This window comes from Coenobita brevimanus, chromosome 100, assembly GCF_032717465.1.
Source record: "Coenobita brevimanus isolate Jiangsu-jjx chromosome 100, ASM3271746v2, whole genome shotgun sequence".
In the NCBI taxonomy this organism is placed as follows: Eukaryota; Metazoa; Arthropoda; class Malacostraca; order Decapoda; family Coenobitidae; genus Coenobita; species Coenobita brevimanus.
This window is the reverse complement of record NC_137053.1, coordinates 56,637,509-56,659,046: the sequence shown is the minus strand read 5'-3', so window position 1 is coordinate 56,659,046 and position 21,538 is coordinate 56,637,509. Positions and strand designations below refer to the sequence as shown.

Here is a 21,538-nt window from a genome sequence, read left to right as displayed (position 1 = left end):
CCGTGTTCTGAACCTGACCCTTTTTCCCTGCTTGTTACACAGCTGGCATACATCAACAAGACCAGGCCTCGCCCCTGCGACAAGGAGGTCTACCTGTACAAGCTCCAGAACAGCAAACTCAAGCAGGATGGGGAGTACAAGCCTGTCAAGGGCAAGCTATCGAACTGCCACACGAATGGATGCGGAAGGTGAGTGGATGAGAGACAGTTTTGATTTCGATACATAAGGTAAGAGAACTCAAGGGAGTTGAGTTTAATTAATAATGGAATATAAGATGCTTTTGTGCACATCTTATTCCATTTTTTGAGGTGGATTGGAGTTCATTTTATAAGGTGAGAGAATGAGGTAGAGCTGCGAGGTAGTTTTACATTTGATCTGCCACATTTTTTACATGGATTGGTGTTGTTCTGTTTTATTTACTCTTGTGGCCATTCACCCTATCTTAGCCCTCCCTTCCTGTCAACTCATTTATTTTTTTTTCTGACTGCCACAAGAACGACTGCAAAAGATGAGGGAACTGGGGAGCTTGGGTCTGACTTCAATGCATTTTTTAATATGGAATGATGTTTATTACCTCATAGAAAAAGCTTCCGGTAACTCACTCACCCTAATCCCCTCTCATGTTACCCCACCCTATTTAAGGTGTTTTTCTGTCTGCCAAAAGAACATTTGCAAAAGCTGAGGGATTCAGGGAGATGAATTTGACTTTGACACATTTTTTAGGTGGGCTGGTGTTTGTTTTGTTTTGTAACTTCTTGCTTCCTCATGTTTTCGCCAAATCTTAAGCTTCTCGCCTCCCCCCTCCCCTCCTTCTTGTACCCCCAACTCCCTATCCAACCGCATTCAAGATATATTTATTTTTCTTACTTTCCCCTCACCCACCCTGACACACCCACAAGAACAACTGCAGAAGACGATTGAAAGAGTCCGAGTTCCATTTTGACACATTCTAAAATGAATTATTCTTGTGTCTCTATGTTACCATTTGTACCTTTCTCCGGTTATTCGTTTCCATACCCCGACCCCCGACTCTTTCAATGTATTATTCTGTCTTTCCTCCTCCTCCCCCACAATTATGCCTTGGAAAGTAAGGGAAGAGAGACTGCTCTTTTCCTCCATTAGTGCCTCTCCTCACCCTTACCATCCCCTCCATTCAAAGTGTTTTTCTCAATGTCTCCGACAAAATTGGCCGTGAACGTGAGAACAGAGACTGTTGAGAATGGCATGTTTCTCTGTATGATTTGTGTCACCCTTGTCCCTTTTCCATTGCCTTCCCACTCTCTTAAGTTAGTTTTATTTGTAACAAGAAACAACTGCAAAAGGTGCATTGAGAATTAATTTTACCCCTTTCTGTCTGTACCACCGCCGTTCCCTTTTCGTAACCTTCCCTATCTCAAAGTTAGATACCAAGTCCATCCCCCACCAAAACAGCTGTGGAAAGTGAGGGAATAAAAGCCACAATGAGAATGACATGCTTTTACACTGATTTATGTATCCTTTAACGGCCATAGTTCTCTCGGTGAGCTAGCTTTCAAAGTCACCAAAAGCCTTCAAAGGTGGTGGAAAAGGTACCGCATTCAGAGAACAGAAAGTGCATTGAGACTGACAAACTTTTAGGTTGTCTCATGCTGAAAAAACGCACTCTGTTTTGAGATGATGTACTTTTACAGTGATTCGTGTTTATAGGATACAGACTGACAGACTTTAGATTGATTCACGTTGAAAGAATTAAAATCAGCGTTGAGAATGACGTACTTTAAGGCTGGTTCATGATAACCCGTTTTGATCTTTGGGCAGTATTTTAGCTGGCATAGCAGATTTCACAATTCTTCAGGAGGAAATTGAGCATATTACATTTTTTTTCTATGCTCTTAGATATTACTAAGGTAAACTATATCACTACTAAAACTTCGTAGGTAACATTAATAAATGAAGTTCCCTGAGTTGGATTGACCATATGCAGAGGATGGAGAATGAGAGTCTGACTAGAGGAGTGTATGTCAGTGAGGTGGAGGGAGATAGGGGGAGGGGCAGGCCAAGGATGAGATGGAGGGATGGGGTGGAGAGATATACGAAAGAGGAGATGTAGTTTGGAGGGAGGGCAGCTAAATTGCAGAGAATAGGGTGACTTGGGGGCGATTTACCTGTGGCCTCCCCGTACGGGATGAAGGCATCTGGGTATAGGTAGACAGACAGACATAATAAGAACATCAAGGTATAACTCGTCTCATAAATTACTAAGAAAGAATGTTACTAAATCTTGTATACCACATGAAATAGGCCCTTGACTTCCCCAGCCCCCCTCGTATTACGTTCTCTCCTGCCATTAGTGGGCTTCATCAGTTCATTCCCCACCAAAGCGACTAGGGAAGGTGAGAAATGATAGTTTGACCATTTCAGCCAAAATACTTCATATCATTTTATTCTTGCTCTCTTTATATGAATTATACTCAAGTCAGCCCCTTCAACCGAGTGATATTTTTTCTTGTTCTTTACAAACAATATTATTTACCTTGAATAGACTTCTCACTCTGAAGGGATTAATGAAGGCTATATCTAACACCTCCAGCTCGAAATGTCTCTCCTAAAATAAAGAATGTCATTTGGAAGTAGTAAGAATAATTTTAAAAATACATCCTCTGACTGAAAGATCAAGAGAGACTTTCAGAACGGAAGAGTTTAGAAGCAGTTTCTTCAATAGAATTGTGACAATTCTCCCAAGGCCTGCCATGTTGTTTACCTCACGTAAAATAAAAAAAGAGCGTTCCATGGCCCATGGATAATATGAAGCTAGAATTTTGCAATGCAACCATAGAATGGTAAACGTTGATGACTAAATAATTATTATTAAAGGTGAAAATCATTCAAATCATGCATTACAGCTAAACTACATGGCACTGACTCGCACCTAGTAGTCACAACCTAACAGAAGGTACTGGGTAGATGTACTCGTAGCACTCATTAACTCCTTCACTACTAAAGATCCTTCGTAAGCTGTATTCAACCCCGTCAGTATGATGAATTCTTTAAATTCAAACCATTTAATCTAGTGATGTATATTTTACTATAACCATGTAACTATCAGTCAGTTCTGAGTGTTGGAGAGACTTGTCGAACTTAAGTGGTTAGATATTGCCTTAATTAACTTTCTTCACCTCCAGAAATAATTAGGTAAAAAAAATCGTCTGGCAGCAACAAGAAAAACAGAAAAAATACGTGATGTTGAAGGGGCTAGCTTCTTCAATCCGACGACATATTTTCTGTTTTGCTATCTCTGGGGGACTTATTCAACCTCAAACGACGTCTCATATTGAATGGGTTAATGAAGGCTTTCTATAGTCCGTCCAGGGCTAAGTCTCTCCTACGCTGACTAGAGCTGTCCAAAGATGTTAGAAATAAAATATAAAGTATGTCATAGTGATAAAGAAACGGCAATGAATGAACATGAGGTAAGTGAAATGTTTTTATTTTTTTCTATCATTGGCTGTACTCTCACCTAAACAAGCCTTTCTCTGTTTTTCACCATACAATAATACCTCATTGTAGTGAAGAGGCTTATAGGTTAAGGAAATGAAGAAACCTTATAATGAAGGAACTGTAACTAAGCATTCTTTTGTTGGTGGTACTCATCCATGCTGTGAAGTTCTGAACACACCTTTCCCAATCTTCCCCCTCACATTAAGGCATGTACTCTAAGTGGCAGAGATGCTTTGTAGCACTTCTTCTTTAGCGATTTATTTTGCACTTTGCACCTTAACATTCTCGTGTATGGTATTTATAATAATCTAATATCGATATACTGTGCATCATTAACACGGAATTGATATTGAGCTATATTGTGCTGATTAAATCGCTAAGGAAGAGATATTATGAAACCTCCAAAGCTGACTAGAAATACAGCCCTATGACACCAGATTCTCTCCCTATGCCAGCCAGGGTGATCACTGCTGGTGAGTTGATATTTTTGTCTGTCATGTACGTGTATGTGCTGAAAAAACATGCCTGTGCGTGCGTTTCTTGGGAGGATTCATGTACGCATGCATGGGCTCCAATTGCGGCCAAACACACATGGTTTTGCTCCAGGAGGCTTCAAAATCTCAGAAACCGGTTTCACTTTACTGTCCATTTCAAAATTCTTGGCGAATATGGCCTCTTCCCCCCCTCACCTTGCAGTTAACTGGCTGACATTTTGTGAAAGGTAATGCTGCTGCTCGTCTCTGATCATAGTTGCTGTTTGAACTATCAGTATCATATTATCACTTAGAAAATATCTGTAGTCCCATAGTACTCTTTCACAAAAATCTCCTCGAACGTTCTGAACACCTAACTAGGAACTTTTAAAAAATCAGAAAAGATTTTTCAGTTGTACTGTAGCCGGTATTTTCTTTCAGTAGGAACTGTTGGACACTATTCTGTAGTGTAACAATATATGATTAGGTGACTAACAACCAGACATGCCAACCACTCAGAGTGGTAAGCCCGTTTTGCTCATTTCCACATCCAGTTTCACGGTGTTCAAAAAATTTTCTCGTGTGAGTGTATAAGAAACATGATTCTTTAGGATCACTCATTGATGGCATGGCATTTAATTTAGGGACATGGCCTAGCTTTGCCAAGTTAATTAATGGACTACTGATGTGTGAAGGGGTGGACCGGTATGCAGACTTGTGTTCTTTAGGTTGTCTTGATTGTTAGCCATACTTTCTTCGGCTCAGAAACTTGCTCAATTATTGTTTGTGCTCAGGGCTGGAATAAATGGCTATGCTACTTCAGGACTTCATTGGCTGTACTGTCGTGGACATGCAAAGCTCTCTAGCTCCTCTTCATTAACCCTCTATTTTTTCATTTTACAAATTACAAAAAGTATTGTGTACATTTTTTTTTCCTAATGATATTGACTTAAGTAACATGGGTGAATGCTAACCGGCAGTTGACAAACTGAAATAGTGTGAAGAGGTGTCAGGCACCCTTCCAAGTCCACAAGAACCCGGCCTCTGTATATACACTGATCATTTGTCATTTTTCAGTGCCAGTAATATGATTAGCAGCATCTTAATTATCATCATCATCAATATTATTTTCAACATCATCAACAGTCGAAGACCATTCATTGTACAACAAAGGCCTCCTTCATCCATCTTCACTCAGGTTTATTGATGGATAGCCTCTTCCATTCAGGCGAACAGTCAGCAGATCAAAATGGAGTAAGACAGGAGATGCCTTCCTCTTGTAGTGGATTTTATCTAATGAAAGTCACAGTCATATGTGGAATCACTTATAAGCTAAACTTGCACACAAATTCCAGACTAGTTTGCAGGTGCACTGACGAATCAGTCAGTTGAGGTTATCCCATGGTCATTATACAGTAACATCAAGGTTACGAGTATGGGCCGATGGTGTGAGTTAAAACATTAACACGGAGCCCGAAGCGAAAGCAGTCATCGCAAAGGGTCTTAGAGGTGTGGACAAGTGATGACAATTTTGTCCATTTCTGGTACTCTCAGACTTCTGACTCGTGGTTTTGTGCATTATCTGATGTTTTGAAAATATTGTCTGTGTTTAAATAAATAGTAGAAATAAAGACAAAAAAGTAAGTCATGACTGTTGGCTTGGCCTGTGCAATGACAGCATTTGTGGCAATGCTTTGACATGAGAGTGCCAATCATTTTGTTATTGCTCAAACAATAATCCGTATCCTTAAAACAGAGATGCCGAAGGTTACAGTAATCTGTGAAACCCATGATGAGAGTTGAGCTTGTATGGTTTCTCTGCCATATTGCCCCTGTGCAGTGATAAACGGGCCAATGTTATTATATCTAATACCCATTATTGTTCCATAAATGATCATCACAAATTGGTGATCTACAGACATATTATTATATCTAATACCCATTATTGTTCCATAAATGATCGTCACAAATTGGTGATCTATAGATACCTTTGTCCTATCAGTTTTCTTAAAAACAAGGCCGTAAGAGCTTCTAGCATAATGTTCTTGCCACAGCCTGCAGTAACATTATGAATATGTTAACTAGGCTTTTGAGAATGCTACAGCTTGCTCAAAAATCGCCAGTGCTTTCACTGCTATCTGCTAGCCAGCAAGCACATATGGGAGGCTTTAATATGACCAAAGTATGTTTGCATGTTTTCTTGTTTAACCTCTTCAGTATGATGACGTCCTTACTTTAATCTTGCAGCAACAAGACGAATTTTTTGCTGATAAGGAGAGCACCACAGTAGCTGGTGGATTAATGAAAGCTGTATCTAACCTTTCTAGCTCGAACTATCTCCTAAGCTGAAAAGAATGATCTTAGAGTACCAAAAGTAAGAGAGAGGGAGAAAAAAATCGACGCTAAAGTGGGAGGGTCAATACACTTACAAGATCTCTTTCCGTCCACTCAGCATCCGTAGCTTTAAGACTCCGGTCAGGTGATGGTGTGTTCAGTATTATTCTTCCTATTTACAGACGACATTATTCAGCTTAGGAGAAACTTTTCGAGCTGGAGAGGATAGACGTCCTTCAGTAACTCCCTTACTATAATAGGTCCTTAACTTTAATGGAACAGGTTTTACAGCAGCATGATTACCTCTCCCGGACGGAGGCTGGCGAGGTATTGTTTTTGGTCGAGTTTATTTGTTTGTTTTTTATTTGTTTGTAAGCAACATTACGGAAAAACTGAATGAAATTACATGAAACTTTCTGAATATGTGGGCACCGGTCCCAAAAGAAAGTGACTAAATTTTGGAGGTAATTGAATGATCCTGAAAGGTCAAAATCAAGGTCACGGATTATCAGAGGGCTATAACTTGAAACCGGTTGTAGATAGAGATATTTACTATTATGAACATGCGGGAACTTGTAATATGGGCTTTCAGTTGGCACCAAGACCTTTGACCTTGAGTGACCTTGAAAGGTCATACTTAAGGTCACGGATATTCAGGGGGCTATAATTCGAAACTGGTTGAAGGTAGAGATATTTACTAGTCTCATCATACTGGAAGTTCCATGAAGATATTTAATTGGTACCATGACCATTGGCAGTAAGTGACCTTGAAAGGTCAAACTCAGGTCACAGATATTCCGGGGGCTATAACTCGAAACTCGTTGAAGATAGATACCGTGGATTTACAGTTATCAAAATATAGGAAGTCTCATATGAACTTTAATTTGGCACCATAACCTTTGACCTTGAGTGACCTTGAAATGTCAAACGTAAGATCACGAATTTTCAGAGGGCGTAGCTTAAAAACATTTGCTCCATTACCTTAGACTTTAACTGTGTACCGTACTGACACTAAATGGCAGTATTGATTCAGTATTTAACAACAATAAAACACCTGCTGTCGTACGAGATTTGTTGTGCCTGGCACCACTTTTTTTTTACTTAAAACAATGTCACTAGGGTGGAGGAAACAATTTACAGTTACTATTACATGTATTGGTTAACCCCTTTATTATAGGTACGTTTTTATTTGGTTAATTGTTTGAACAAGGAAGCAAAGCGATCGATAATGAGTCCTTATACCGTCAAAAATTTGTTCCCAAGGCCAGCAGGTGGATGGGATTGTAAATTGGGGCAGCTTCTAATTATGCCGTTCTCTTGAAATATTGAACTTACAAACATGAACGACACCTTTTCGGAATCCTCATAAAAAATTTATATGACGATGTGAAGCAGACTTTTCAAAATTCACCACTTTTTAAAATATGTCCAAAGCGTTCTTAAACTTGTCATAGTATTGAAGTTGCTGAAGTTAGTATTTTTTAGTGTAGTTAATTTGGACATTCTCATTAACGTAGGATTTAACACTTTGATTACGAAAATTACATTAGAAATAACTTTATGTGATTATTATGAGTAAATCGTCAGAAGATGTCAATGATAAACTAGCTAAAAAAAAAAAGTCACCGTACGAAGAGGGTTAGCCACTTAGCAATGATGACTTATCCATAGTGTATTTAACTTTCATATGCTTTCATTGAGATAAAATACAGCCTTCATTAACACCTTCACTATTGCAAGATCCTTCGAGTTTTAATAAAATCGTCCGGTAAGGGACACCTCTTGGATACGATGACGTACTTTATTCTTGCCGCTATCATACAGTAATAAATTTAGGGCGATGTATTTTTAGTGAAAAGGTAACAGAAGCCATATCTAACATTCCCAGTTCAGAATGTCTCTCTCAAGCTGAAATAAATTGTCTGAACTTGGGAATAAAACAGAAATGACATCTTACGGTACAAGGGGTTGGCTGGACGCTTTTCCTTAGTTCTTGATGTTTATCTCAGTTCTCTTCTCTTTTCTCCTTAATTATTTCTGTCTTTAACTCTCCTTCTCTGTCTAACTGTTTTACTTTTTAATAATCGTTTTCGTTGCAACCATTTTTTTTTCCTTCCACCCTCCTTTCCATTTTAACTCTTTCTTTAACCCTTTTCCTCCCTTGAACTTTCTTTTTCTCTTGAACCCTTTTCCTCTATAGCCTATCTCTTGTTTTCTTGTTAACTTCGTTTTTTCATTTATTTTTCTCTTTAACCTTTTTTCATCCCTCTTTTTCTCTTTAAACTACTTTTTCTCTTTAATCCTCTCTTCCCTTTAGCTTTTTTTTCTCCTTATCCCTTTTTCTGTCTTTAAGCCTCTATTCCCCTTTAACTTTTTTTCCCTCTTTAAGTTTTTTTCTGCGTTAACCCTCTTTTTTTTCTCTTTAGCCCTCATTTTCTCTTTAACTCCGTCTCTTTAACCCTCATTTTCTCTTTAACTCAGTCTCTTTAACCCCCCTTTTTTTACCCCAGTTTTTTTTCTTTAACTCCCCGTTTCTGTTTAATGCATTTTTAAACCTACTTCTTTAGCCCTCTTTTTCTCTTTACTCTCCGTTTAGACCTCTTTTTTTTTTTTGTCTTCCAAGGGGTCTTTTTCTCTCAAGGTTAGGAGGCTTTCTAGCAGGTCCTTCATGTTTGTATATTTATTATACCGAACAACAATTTTCTCTTGCATATTGTTTTTAGAGTTTGATATGACAGAATACATACATAACATACAGGAAAATATTAACTCCCAGAATCCAGATGACGTACTGTTTAGTTTATTTTTGTTTCTGTCAGACGATTTTATTCAAGGCTTCTCGTCGGTTAATGAAGCTCCTAAATGCCTTTCCCTAAGCAATTTATTTCGCTTATTGCTCCTTACTATCCTATTCTGTGTTATCTGAATCCTAATAACATTGTCATACTCTGCATAAATAATGTAAAAAAGGATAATCTCTAGCCAAATCCAACACTGATTTGCCAAGGAAAAGATGTCTGGGAGCCTGCTTACCCAAAGAGAATCCGAGCCTAGTACAGAGTTTAACCTAAAGCTGAGTAAAATCGTCAAGAGATGGCAAGAATAAATTGAAAGAGGTGGTCCCCAGTCTCAATGGAATAATGTGCAAAATTCTGCTGGTACAAAAGAGGTGCCGGGGAATCTCCTTAACTGGTGAGAACAAAGCCCAAGGTGACATAGGAGTCTTCGAAGCACATCTTACTCTGCGATTTATTATACATATTACTTCTTTCTTTTATTCTCTTTTGTGACATTGAAACGAACCTTATCGATACGAGAAATACAGAAAGGAAATAAAAACGAATAATAAAGTGTAATATGCATAAATAATCGACAAAAAATGCGTACTACCAGGTCTCCAATGTCACCAAGAAAACAGCCCTCTCCCTCTCTCTTGTCTTCTAGGTAGCACAGATTTCATTGCACCTCTTAGCCACTTTGCAGATTACACCTTTTTTTTTTTTCTGTTATGCTATTGTACCTAACTAAACCTTCACTAGACCATAAATAAGAAAAAAATAGGGTGTAATATACAAAATAAATTGACAGGAAAAAGATGCTATGAAGTCATTGTCACCTGAGAAAACGCCCTTTCTCTCGTCTTCCTCACCCTCCCACTTCCTTCCTCTAGATATTCTACTGTGTGAAGGTTTTTGCCTCTAAATTACACTGTAGGTTACACAGTGTGTAGGCAGTCCTACACACCTGCCACAAGTGTGAATTCTTGTGCCACATGGACGTCGAACCTAAGGAATGGGCGAAGCGTACTGTAAACCAACGGCTCATATAGTACAGGCGTTGGTGACTCTTGCTGCATAAATGAATGCGCGTGTCACTCTTAGTAGTAATGGCAGCAGCATTCAAAAGCTTCTATGTCTTTACAACCTAGATGAAAATGCAGCCCATTGATCTCTAGCTCTGTTGGCTTCCTCTCTTTGTCCTTTATCCATCTCACCCACCATATCTGTACATGTCTGCTGATGGTCCTTTTACTCTGGTTCCATCTATTTGTTCCCTGTCCTACCCACTAGCCAGCAAAACAAGCCTCATGATGATCTTTAACTCTATTTACTTTTTGTTGTCCTTCATTTCACCTACCACCTAGTTAAACGTGCTTCCCAATGGTCTTTTTACTTACCCTTCTGTTGCCCCTATCTCACCTTACGTCATCATTCCAGGCCATTCAGCGTGCAAAAGGTCTTCGCTACCAATCTGATTCTTGTGGCCGTGAACAACCTGTGCCCGTGTGACTCGCGAAATGTGGATGTGGAGCCGATGGAGGTGAAGTACAGCGAGGAGATGGAGTGCAATCGGCTTCTCCTCCAACACTTCAGAAAGAGGCCTGAACAATGCCTCAACTACCACCCAGACGTGAGTTAAGAGTTACTTCCTTCTCTTGGACTGGGTTAGGTTCATGGGTTGCCTCCTCATTTGGGTTAGGCCCTCGAGTTCCTACTTCCTTGACAGGGTTAGGTATTTGTGATGTGTTAGTCTTACTAAGTATTAGGTTGTGGGATACAGTAAATGAGATGTAGTGAATATCAGGTAAATATAAATATCCTACTGCCTAATACTTAATAACACTTACAGTTGCTTCTTTCTGGATTGGGTTAGGTTAGGTTCTTTCCAGAGGGGTTCACAAGAAACGTGAGTGAGGGAGATATAGAAACTAAAAAAAAAAAAAAAAAAAAAGCAGGCGGCACAGTTGCCTTATAACGTTTATTTCATCTTTTCTTTTGTCCTCTGTTACAATTTTGCCCAGCTGTTTAAACTGAGAGGTAGAGCTGCAGTTTCATATTCACTTTTTTTCCTTTTTGCGTTTTTGTCGTCTGTCATAATTTTGTTTACCTTTTTTTAACTGCACGGTGGTAGAGGCGAATCTATTTTCCTGTAACTTCTATCTGTTTTCTGTAACACTTATGCATACTTCCTTGTTTCACATATCTTCCAGAGTTGTTCTTCATTTTTTCTTGGTCTAGCCGTGATCCGGATACCGAAAGCTGATCATACATGATTTTTTTTTTTTCTGCTATTTAGCTTATTCTTTGCTAAACTGATTTTCTTAACCCATTCAGCCTAAGGACATCATGTTATATTTTATCCTTGCTACTCTAGATGATTTTGTTAAGCTTTGGGGAGAGACCATTTGTTGTGATGATACTGAAAACATTATCCATTAATACCATCACAGCCTGATCTCTCCTTTCTAAACTGAATAACCTCATCTGATGGTAGCCAGGGAAAGATATCAAGTATGTTATCAGACCGAAATATTAATCTGAAAACTCACAAACGCTGTGTGTTTCTGGCCTTACCTTTACCACCAGTCCTTTATTTGTAGAAATTTTGGTGGTGTGGCTTTTTCCCCTTTCATGTCCCGCTTCAGAGTCGGTACTGAGTTTCTGGGTCAGTATTCTCATCATCTGGGGAAGCTGCTGTTCCCTACCGTTTTATTTCTGTGTATGATGCACTGATACTCTTTTATAATTGATTTATTCTCTCCCCGTCCGGTGAAAAGGGATGGTGGACTGCAAGAAGAGGGCAACTTCAGCCTGCAGTCCCATGAATTCACGTTCAGGTGAGCCTGGGGTCACAACAAAAGCAACTTGCCATTAAATTCAAAATTTGTTAATACTGGGTAAACAGATAATATGTAAGAGTAAATCAAGGCATCATAGGCAAAATAAATCGCCAAGGAAAAGTTCCTTGAAAGCCTTTAAGCTGATGAGATAATGGCCTTTGAATTGGTATATGTTTGCTGACCGGCTGTAAGTGTCCCTTTTCCTTGTTTTTTAATGTGGCCAACTACTCACTTCCACAGCTCTCCAATCATTCTAATAAAAAAAAAATAATAATAATAACTGCTTAAATTACATTTTCCCCTAATTTCATGCTTTTTGCTGTTTTTTTTTTTTTTTTTCCAGTGTTCTGTATTCTGCCCTTTTGTCTTCAATTGGTGCATTAACTTACTCAGGCTTTCACAAGACATTTTTTTTTTCATCTGAGGGGATTTCAATACTCATTTCACATTAACTTAGCCTAACAGTGCCATCGCTTAGTTCTGGATGCTGAGTCGTAAAAATAAAATAACACCAGAATATGGCGATAGTTATATGGAGCTGATGTGGAAAGGATATAGCCAGACTATTGTCCTTTTCTGCCACTGATAAACACGAAATAAGCTGCAAAACGATGAAAATCTGGGCCAAGTTCAGGTGAAAAGAAACCAGTGGTTAAAGTGTCGAAATATGTCTCGTGTATCATCAGGGGTGTTAAATATTCTCTAACTTGAATTAAAGTGGTTTAATTTTAGTCTGAATAAGATAATCCAGTGTATCCATGGCACTTTATGGATTGTGAGGGAAGTGAATTTAAACAAAATTTAATGGCGAAGATTATTTTTATATTTCTCATGGCTGTACCCTTACATACATTTTTTAGTTTTTGATGATAGCGCAATTATCAGGTCAGATGCAGATGTAGCAGTTAACTTTTTTTTTTTTTTTGTCTCTCTAGCATTCACTCATTTAAAAAAATGATAGTTTAGGTTCTAGGGCAGCAATAAGAGCATAAAGTCAGTGGCTTAGAAACTCCCATTACTTTTCAATTTCCTTTTTGATATACAAACGTCTATTCCAAAAGCTTAAAATTAATTTAAGCTTCCTCCTTCACTACGATGACGTGTTTAGTTTAAAATTGCTGCACCAGACATTCTTGTTCATCATAGGAAAGAGCTTTCTATGAAAGAGGATAATGAAAGGTATGTTTACCTCTTTCAGCACAAGAAGTCTCTCTCTTATAAAGAAAGAAATCGTCTGGAGGCAGCGTGAACTAGTTAAAAAGTGCCCTGAGAGTACAGTGACGCCACATATAACTTTAACCTTGATCTGTGATCTTGACTTTTGATCAATCTGCATTAAACGTGCATCATCTCTTTCCACCCCAGAATAATAGTATATGGGCCATGTTTGATCTAAATTGTATCCAGCATTCACGAATAACGCAGCAATCTGAACTTTGACCTTGACTCGAACTTGACCTTTGAGTGATCTTACCACTTTTTGGACCCATGGATGTGGTATGTACACACACTCAAAAAAATATCGTTACAGGGGAGGTCCGATGAGTTTCATATTGAACAATCCAGCTGTTTCGGTAGGGTTGAAAAAAGGCTGTTATTAAACGTTTCATACGTGATGTCAGTTTGTATCATGCAGAAGGTGTAACGATACTTTTTTGAGTGTGTGTACCAGTTCTGATCCAGATGGGCTGAGGCATTTTGTGGGATATTTTGTTAAAACAGGTACTTATTGCATAAATATACAAAGAAATGGAGCTGACTACAATAGCTACACATTTGGCGTCACTAATGAAAGATGAAATATGTCAGCGGATTGAATGGGTTAAAAGTAGTTGGGACATATCAGGTCACATGCTAAAAATGTTACTTTATTTTTTTTTTATTTTTTTGCTCCTTTATAAGTGTTTCTGCTCAGGAAATTAATAAAATCATTTAGAGGTCAAGGTTAGAATCTCCGATTAAACGAATAATTACTGACTACTTACTGTACTAACGGTTGTACTTAGTAAATTTATACCGTAGTATAGCCTTGAGGGTATCGTAAAGGCGCCAATTAACTGATTATTTTGGGGAGTCGAGAAGAATCCACCTGACCCCATAGTCCAATGACGTTTTTTGCGTTAAATTTTTGCTACCTCCAGATGATGTTATTCAGTCTGAAGAGAGCTTTTTGAACTAGAGTGGTTCAGTATTTCTTTTGTTAATCGTTTCCAGCACAAGAGCTCTCCCCAAGCTTACTAAAACAGTATGGAAGAGACAAAACTATAATAACAATTAGTCATCATAAGAAAGAGGCTAAGTTATGGATTCATGGTGGCTAGGTACAGCCAGGAATAAAAGTTTTCCTGCTCTTTCACCCGCAGCTTCTCACTATCTTCTGCTGACTAATATCCCTTAGATGAAAGAGGTTTGGCACTTTTTTCCTACCAGTAGACGACTATCTTTGCTAGTCACAGTGACAGTTATGTCGAAAGTGCAAAGCAGATGTAGTGGAAGAGTAGGCGAGAATTTGTCCCTGTAATTTCCCAGATTAACCCCTTCCATACGGTGAAGGCTCGACGATGATGACTTAGGGACTACAGGCAACAGATAGTTCTCCCTCCTCTCCCCCTGGCCCTCTTCTCTTCCATCATCCCTTCCTCCCCTATCTTCTCCAACACCCACCCCAACCCCACCTCTGTATCCAGATACAGAGCTAGGGGGAGGGGGGTGTGAGTGGTGTACACCTCCTCTGTTTTTGGTTGACCATTGATTTCTTAAAAGAAAAATGGTGTTTACCAAAATGTAAGCAAAAATATCATACACAAACGTTGTAAAAATTCTTTCAGTGATAAGAGGGATTTCGTATAATTTGAGGAATTTGGTAATGAGTTAGCATGAATTCAAACTTGTGGTAATACCATCATGACCCCCCCCCATCCCTTTTCCAAAAAACTGGATCTGGCCCTGATGTCCCTAACATGCTGAGAATTATTGCCCTTGATTCAGAGTTCACAAGCAAATAGTTATAATAATCTATCTATCTGTCTATTCCCAAACGCCTCAATCCCGTTCGGGGTGGCCACAAACAAATCGCCTCCACGTCGCCCTGTCCCCCGCAATTTCACTGCCCTGCTCCCAACTCACACCCTCCTCTCTCATATACCTCTCCACCTCATCCTTCCATCTCATCTTCGGCCTCCCCCTCCCTCTTCCCCCCTCCACCTCACTCACACTCTCTTCGTCAGTGTTTCACCCTCCATCCTCTCCACATGGCCAAACCACCTCCTAACGCTTCCTATCACATCCACATCCACACCACAACGATTCTTTATATTCTCATTTGTCAGTCTCTCCATATGACTCCACAGGCTCCTCTTAAATAACTCATTTCCACTGCTCTCACTCTTGACTTGTGTCCTTCCAGCAACGTCCAAGCTTCACTTCCATACGTTAGACTTGGTATCACAATACTGTCATGTAGTAACTTTTTCACTTCCATGCTCACTTCCCTGCTTCTTATCACTGCTTTCAAGGAACCAGCAACCTTTCTTCCCTGCTGTACCCTTTCAAGCACTTCACCCTCCAAACCTCCATTCTTACTCATCACACTACCCAAGTAAACGTACTCACATTTTCCAGTTCCTCACCATCCAACCTCGCTGTACATTCATTGACTTCACCTCTCTCAAAGACCATCACTTTACTCTTCCCTACATTCACCTTTAGATTCCGTTTCTTACACACTCTCCCAAACTCATCCACCAAGCCTTGCAGCTCTCCTTCGTCTTCACTCAACAACACAGTATCATCTGCAAACAACAGTACAGGGAGTTTCCAAACACTACCCTTTCTCACCAGGCCACTCCAACATCCACTACCCTACCTTGTACCTCATTTTTTACCCCATCCATGTACAGATTGAACAACCATGGAGACATGACACATCCCTGTTACAACCCAACCTTCAGAGAGAAATTCACTCAGTTCACCATCCACACGCACTGCAGCCTTAGCACCATCATACATACTCTTCACATCATTCAACAACTTCCCATCTACTCCATATATTCCTAATACTTTCCACAATCCTTGTCTATCCACCCTGTCATATGCTTTCTCCAAATCCATGAAAGCCGAATACAACTTCTTTCCCTTCTCTAGAAACTTTTCCACCAAAGATCTAAGAATGAATATCTGATCTACACAACCTCTTCCCTTCCTAAAGCCTCCCTGTTCTTCTCCAACTAATTCCTCTGTTCTTTTTCTAACTCTGTCAATAAGCATCCTACCATACACTTTTCCTATTGTACTAAGAAGAGAGATGCCCCTATGATTACCACACACTTCTTTTTCCCCTTTTCCTTTGTACAAGGAAATAATTATACCTGACTTCCAATCCTCCGGGACTCTACCTTCCTCCCAGGCCAATCTGCAAATTTTCCACATCCATTCTACTACTATCTCTCCCCCATACTTCCGAATTTCACCACACACTCCATCAATTCCTAGGGCTTTCCCCAATTTAACTTTCTTCATTGCTTCCACAACTTCTATCCTACTGATTTCTTCCTGTCTTCTCACCTCCCTCCTCCTCCCAGCCATTCCCCAGCCACTTATACTAGCATTACTTCCATCCTTTATGTTCAACAATTCCTTAAAGTGTTCTCTCCATCTGCTCACTTTTTCTCCCTTCTCCACTAGTAATCTACCATTTTTATCTTTCACTCCTCTGCTAACTTCACTTCCACCCTGTCTTACTCTTTTCACCTCTTTCCAGAACATTTTCTTACAGTCCCTCCACTTTACACTCAAGTTCCTTCCAAATTCCTCATCTGCTCTCTTCTTACTCTCTCTTGCTAATCTTTTCACCTCTCTCTTTCTTTCTACATATAACTCTCTCTTCCGCCTCTCAACCTCTTCCACGCCCTTATTTCTCATCCATTTATTGTATTCTTTCTTCTTTTGTGCCATAATCTGTCTTACCTCTTCATTCCACCACGTTGTTCCTTGCACACCCCTCCGTCTTCTCTTCATCCCACACACCACATCACATGTTGCACATATTTCTTCTGTAAATATCCTGCACACACCTTCCACGTCCCCCATCTGCTCCAGTTCATATTTGCCCAATCGTTCCTCCACTTCTCTTTTATACTCTGCCTTTTTCTCATCCTCTTGTAACCTTTCCACTCTCCTTACAAATACTCCTTCTTCCCGTCCCTCCCTTCTTCTATTTCTCCATCCTAATTGGACCTCGATTCTGGCCACCACCAATTAGTGGTCAGAAAGTCCACTCCCCCAACCTCTATAAGCTTGCATCCATTACACATTTTCGCATCCTTTCATCCACACACACATAATCAATCATTGCCTTCCTTTCATTCAGTTCACCACCCACCCTTCTCATCACTCGCCATGTATACCTGTGGATCATCTTGTGCCTGAAGAGGGTATTGGCTATCACCAACCCCCTCCCAGCACAAATGTCCACTAACGCACTGCCATTCTCATATATCTCAGCAGGCACACCCCACTCACCAACTATTCCATCCACCTTCACATTCCCTACTTTACCATTCATATCACCGATCAAAAACACTCTCTCATTCCTTCCAAACTTTTCCATGCACACTTCCACATTTGTCCAGAACTCTTCTCTCACTCTGCTTGCACGATCTTGCGTTGGCGCATACACACACAATCGCCCACATTTGTATTCCAACTTTCAATCTTACCCACACAATCCTTGACCCAACTGATCCATTCTCTCTTATGCTCTTCTTCCATCTTTTACTCACAACTATACATACTCCTTCTTTTGCCCTCTCATTCTCACTCCTACACATATACCCCATCCATACTCCCATTCTCTCACACTCTCACCTATCCATTTCGTTTCAGTTATTCCGCATACATCAACTTTCGCACCCTCAAGCACCTGGACAGTCTCTCTCTCTTTCACCTCATCATTCGCTCCCCTTACATTCCAAGTTCCGATAGCCATGTCCTTTGTCCGGTCCTTGGTCGTCATCTTTTGGTCAGTCCTTGTCCGAGGCTTATTGTTTGTCTTTTTAGTTAGTTGTTTTCCGGGGAGGGGCACTAACCCTCCGCCAACCCTTTTAGTCGCCTTTTACGACAAGCAGGGATACTGGGGGAGTATTCTTGAAAAAAAAACCCTACCCCCAGGGGGGGTAATAATAATAATAATAATAATAATAATAATAATAATGATAATTGTAATTGTAATAATAATGGTAATAATGATAATAATAATTATAATAATAAAAACAATAATAAAATAAAGATAATAGTTGCAATGATGCTGGTAGCCTATGCCTACTGCTAGTGGTAAATAATAATAATAATAATAATAATAATAATAATAATAATAGTCGCACTGATACTGCTGGTATGCCTACTGCTACTGGTAAATAATACTAATACTAATACTACGAATAGTAATAATAATGATAATAATAATTGCATTAATAATAATAATAATCACAAGAACAATAAACGCAATGAAATTACTGGTATGTCTGCTGCAACTGGTATGATAATAATGATAATAATAATAATAATAATAATAATAATAATAAATGTTTTCCCTGAAACTGAGAAACTGTGGAAAAGTGCTCGTCATAGGGAAACTGACCTCTTCAGAAATTCTGAGTATACTGCATTACTGTTTGTGCAAGTGAGCAGAGCCAGTGTGTGAATATTGTCAGACATGTACGAGGTTGGTAGAACACAATACCGGAATTGGGATATTTCCCTGAATATTGAAACTATGGTAGATCTACGCAAGTTGTTGTAAATTGTTTGAAAACATAGCAATAGTTGCTTAAGTGACCGTTCCCAAAGTTCAGTACCGTATTTCAGAAACTCAAAATTGCCAAACTGAAAACCATAAATGCTGTATCTCGGAAACTATTAAAGCTACAGTGGACCTGTGCACAGCTTCAGAGTGCTCATGAATGTACTGTAATTTGAGATAATTAACTTTTCTCAAACTTCGCCACCATACTATTGAAAAGGACCAAAACACCATACTGGGCATGAAGACTGTGTTATCTCAGAAACTATTAAAGCTACAACTGACTAACAAAAATCCCTAAAAAGTTAATGGAAAGATTATGGGCTATACATAATCCTTAGCATATCATCCTTACTGGTTGGTGGTGCCTGTACATGGATCAAAGATGTTGTTTCTTGGGTTATTTGCCGATTTGCTCTGATGGAATATCCTTTAGTATATGTTATTTACATTTCAACATTTTTGTTTAGCTTGGGAAAGACTTTCAGGCTAAGCAGGTTATGTGTAGCCATCATTAATGGACACATTTGAATAAAATTTGCAGGTTCACATATATTAGTAAATGTAAACTTACAAAACAAATTTCAGCTGAGTCCTACAGAGGTTTTTGGTGTTGTACGTAATTCAGTATTGGATATACTTTTGTATAACGGTTATATAATGGCTGTGGTCATAGAAAACAAGGTTCCAGATTCTTTCATATGTGGCACATATATTACGAATATATATTGCAAATGAGCTATTTGCTTACATTATTAACATAGTTATGCATTCATCATCTCTGACGTCAGTAACAAAAGCATGTCACCTTCAGAAACATACATTAAAAATCATATGTTTATTTGGATTTGCATTTATCAAAATTTCATGAAAATAGAATGTTGAAAGTATTTTGTAATAATAATGCTGCTTTGAGCAGGCAGTCATTAGAAAGACAGCAGAATTGTGTCACTCAGAAGTAAATAAAGAAAAAAGAAAAAAGAAAAAGATATCAACCTATAAAGTTCTGTGATACTGGACCAATGTTATGCCAGTTATCAGAGCATCCATTACCATGATCCTCTTTTTCCTTTTGGCCTGGAGAATACTCTGTGTGCTATGAGTTGTGAAAACATATTAATCTGCTGAAATAAACTTGAGGGGAAAAATATGTCACTCTGTAATGGGAAAATAAAAGCTGTTTTCAGGAATTAATCTTGAAAGTTTCACTAATATCACTGAACATGTCTGAATAACAGTGACCATGAAATTTTGCAGAAAATGAAAGCAGAAACGGTGACTGTTAAAAGATGGGTAACGCAAGGCAGAGAACAAATATAATATACTATTCCTTCGTCTTCTGTGTAAGATTAGCTAAGGTAGTGGTGGTCTCTTGCTTGATGGTAGCTTGCTGCAACTTCTTGCTAACACTAGGTGATATTATTCAGCTTAGAAGGCGTATAGCTGTCGGCCTATTGTTGTGAAAGTGTTAATGAAGTAATGAAGACTATAACTGCTTAGTTTTAAAGGGTTTTCCTTAAACGACTCAAGCCAGAAAGACGACTTGCCCTCTCTGGGAAGTAGTCAGAAATATATATATATATATATATATATATATATATATATATATATATATATATATATATATATATATATATCATGCGATTGAAGAAGTTAAGGGGGATCTCTGGTACCGATGAGATGTAAATTATGGCTATATTTAACCCCTCTGCCTCGGAAGGTCACCTCTAAATAAAATTTGTTGGCTATGTTTGCCTCTTGACTAGGATCTTTTTTTTTTTTTTTTTTTTATTACTATTTCAATATTGTGACGTCCATGCGATAAATATTTAACTTTAGGAAACCTTCCCCTGGGAAAGAAGTTAGAAACCATCTTCACTATCATCGTCCACTAAATAAAATTTCTCCCAGAATCAAATTAAATAATCAGACACTAGCATGACAAAAAAAAAAAAAAGACATCTTCGACCTGAAGGGGTTTTAAAGCAAAGTGAAATAAGCGTCCCGGGGGGGGGAGAATCATTGGATGAAAGTTTATGTGTATTAAAGGTAACAAATTGCCGAGTAAGAAATTCCAGGGTGCTAAGGAAGTTGTCATGTCGTTCAAAATAAGCCCCACAGAGTTAGGGTCCCAGGTCCACATCCCGATGGCTAAAGTGACCAGATTTACTGGAACTAAAAGCGGGACATTGTGACACACACACACACACACACACACACACACACACACATATATATATATATATATATATATATATATATATATATATATATATATATATATATATATATATATTCTACTAGACAGCCTAAGCCACTTGGTAGAGATACATCGCCTGTATCGTCCCCACATCGGTAGGGATAGGCCGGTCCTGCAGTGGACACTCAAACGGCTGATGATGATGATGATATATAGCGCTACACCTCACCCAGAGGCTGCTAATCAAACACTAACGTCTTAGACAAACTCCGTACATACCGTATGGTACGGTGAATGACCGACCAAAGTTGTCAGTCAGTGAGTATAACAGATTCTACAGTATATTAACAGATCTGTATTTCAGTTGGTTTGGATTATGCATAATTTTAATAATTCATCATAGTTTCATAAAAGAAGGTCATCTTATATGTAATGTAACAGTAATTTTCTAATGCGGGACACGTAAGATAAATTGCTATTAAAGCGGGACATTTTAATCGCAATTAAATAAGCGGGACAGACGTCAAAAAAGCGGGACTGTCCCGCCTAAAAGCGGGACTCTGGTTACTTTATAGATGGCACGAGATGGTTACAACCTACTTTACAGATGGCACGAGATGGTTACAACCTTATTC

The 21,538-nt window shown here is 38.9% G+C and overlaps 1 protein-coding gene across 1 annotated transcript in view; it reads left to right on the top strand.

Annotated features, from left to right (window-relative positions):
- Window positions 1–21,538, top strand: part of stj (voltage-dependent calcium channel subunit straightjacket) — a 504,277-nt gene that overhangs the window by 465,952 nt on the left and 16,787 nt on the right. The window contains exons 32-33 of the mRNA XM_080284182.1: window positions 43–188; window positions 10,502–10,694. Coding sequence (XP_080140308.1) covers window positions 43–188; window positions 10,502–10,694 — 339 coding nt within the window. The remainder of the gene's footprint in view (window positions 1–42; window positions 189–10,501; window positions 10,695–21,538) is intronic.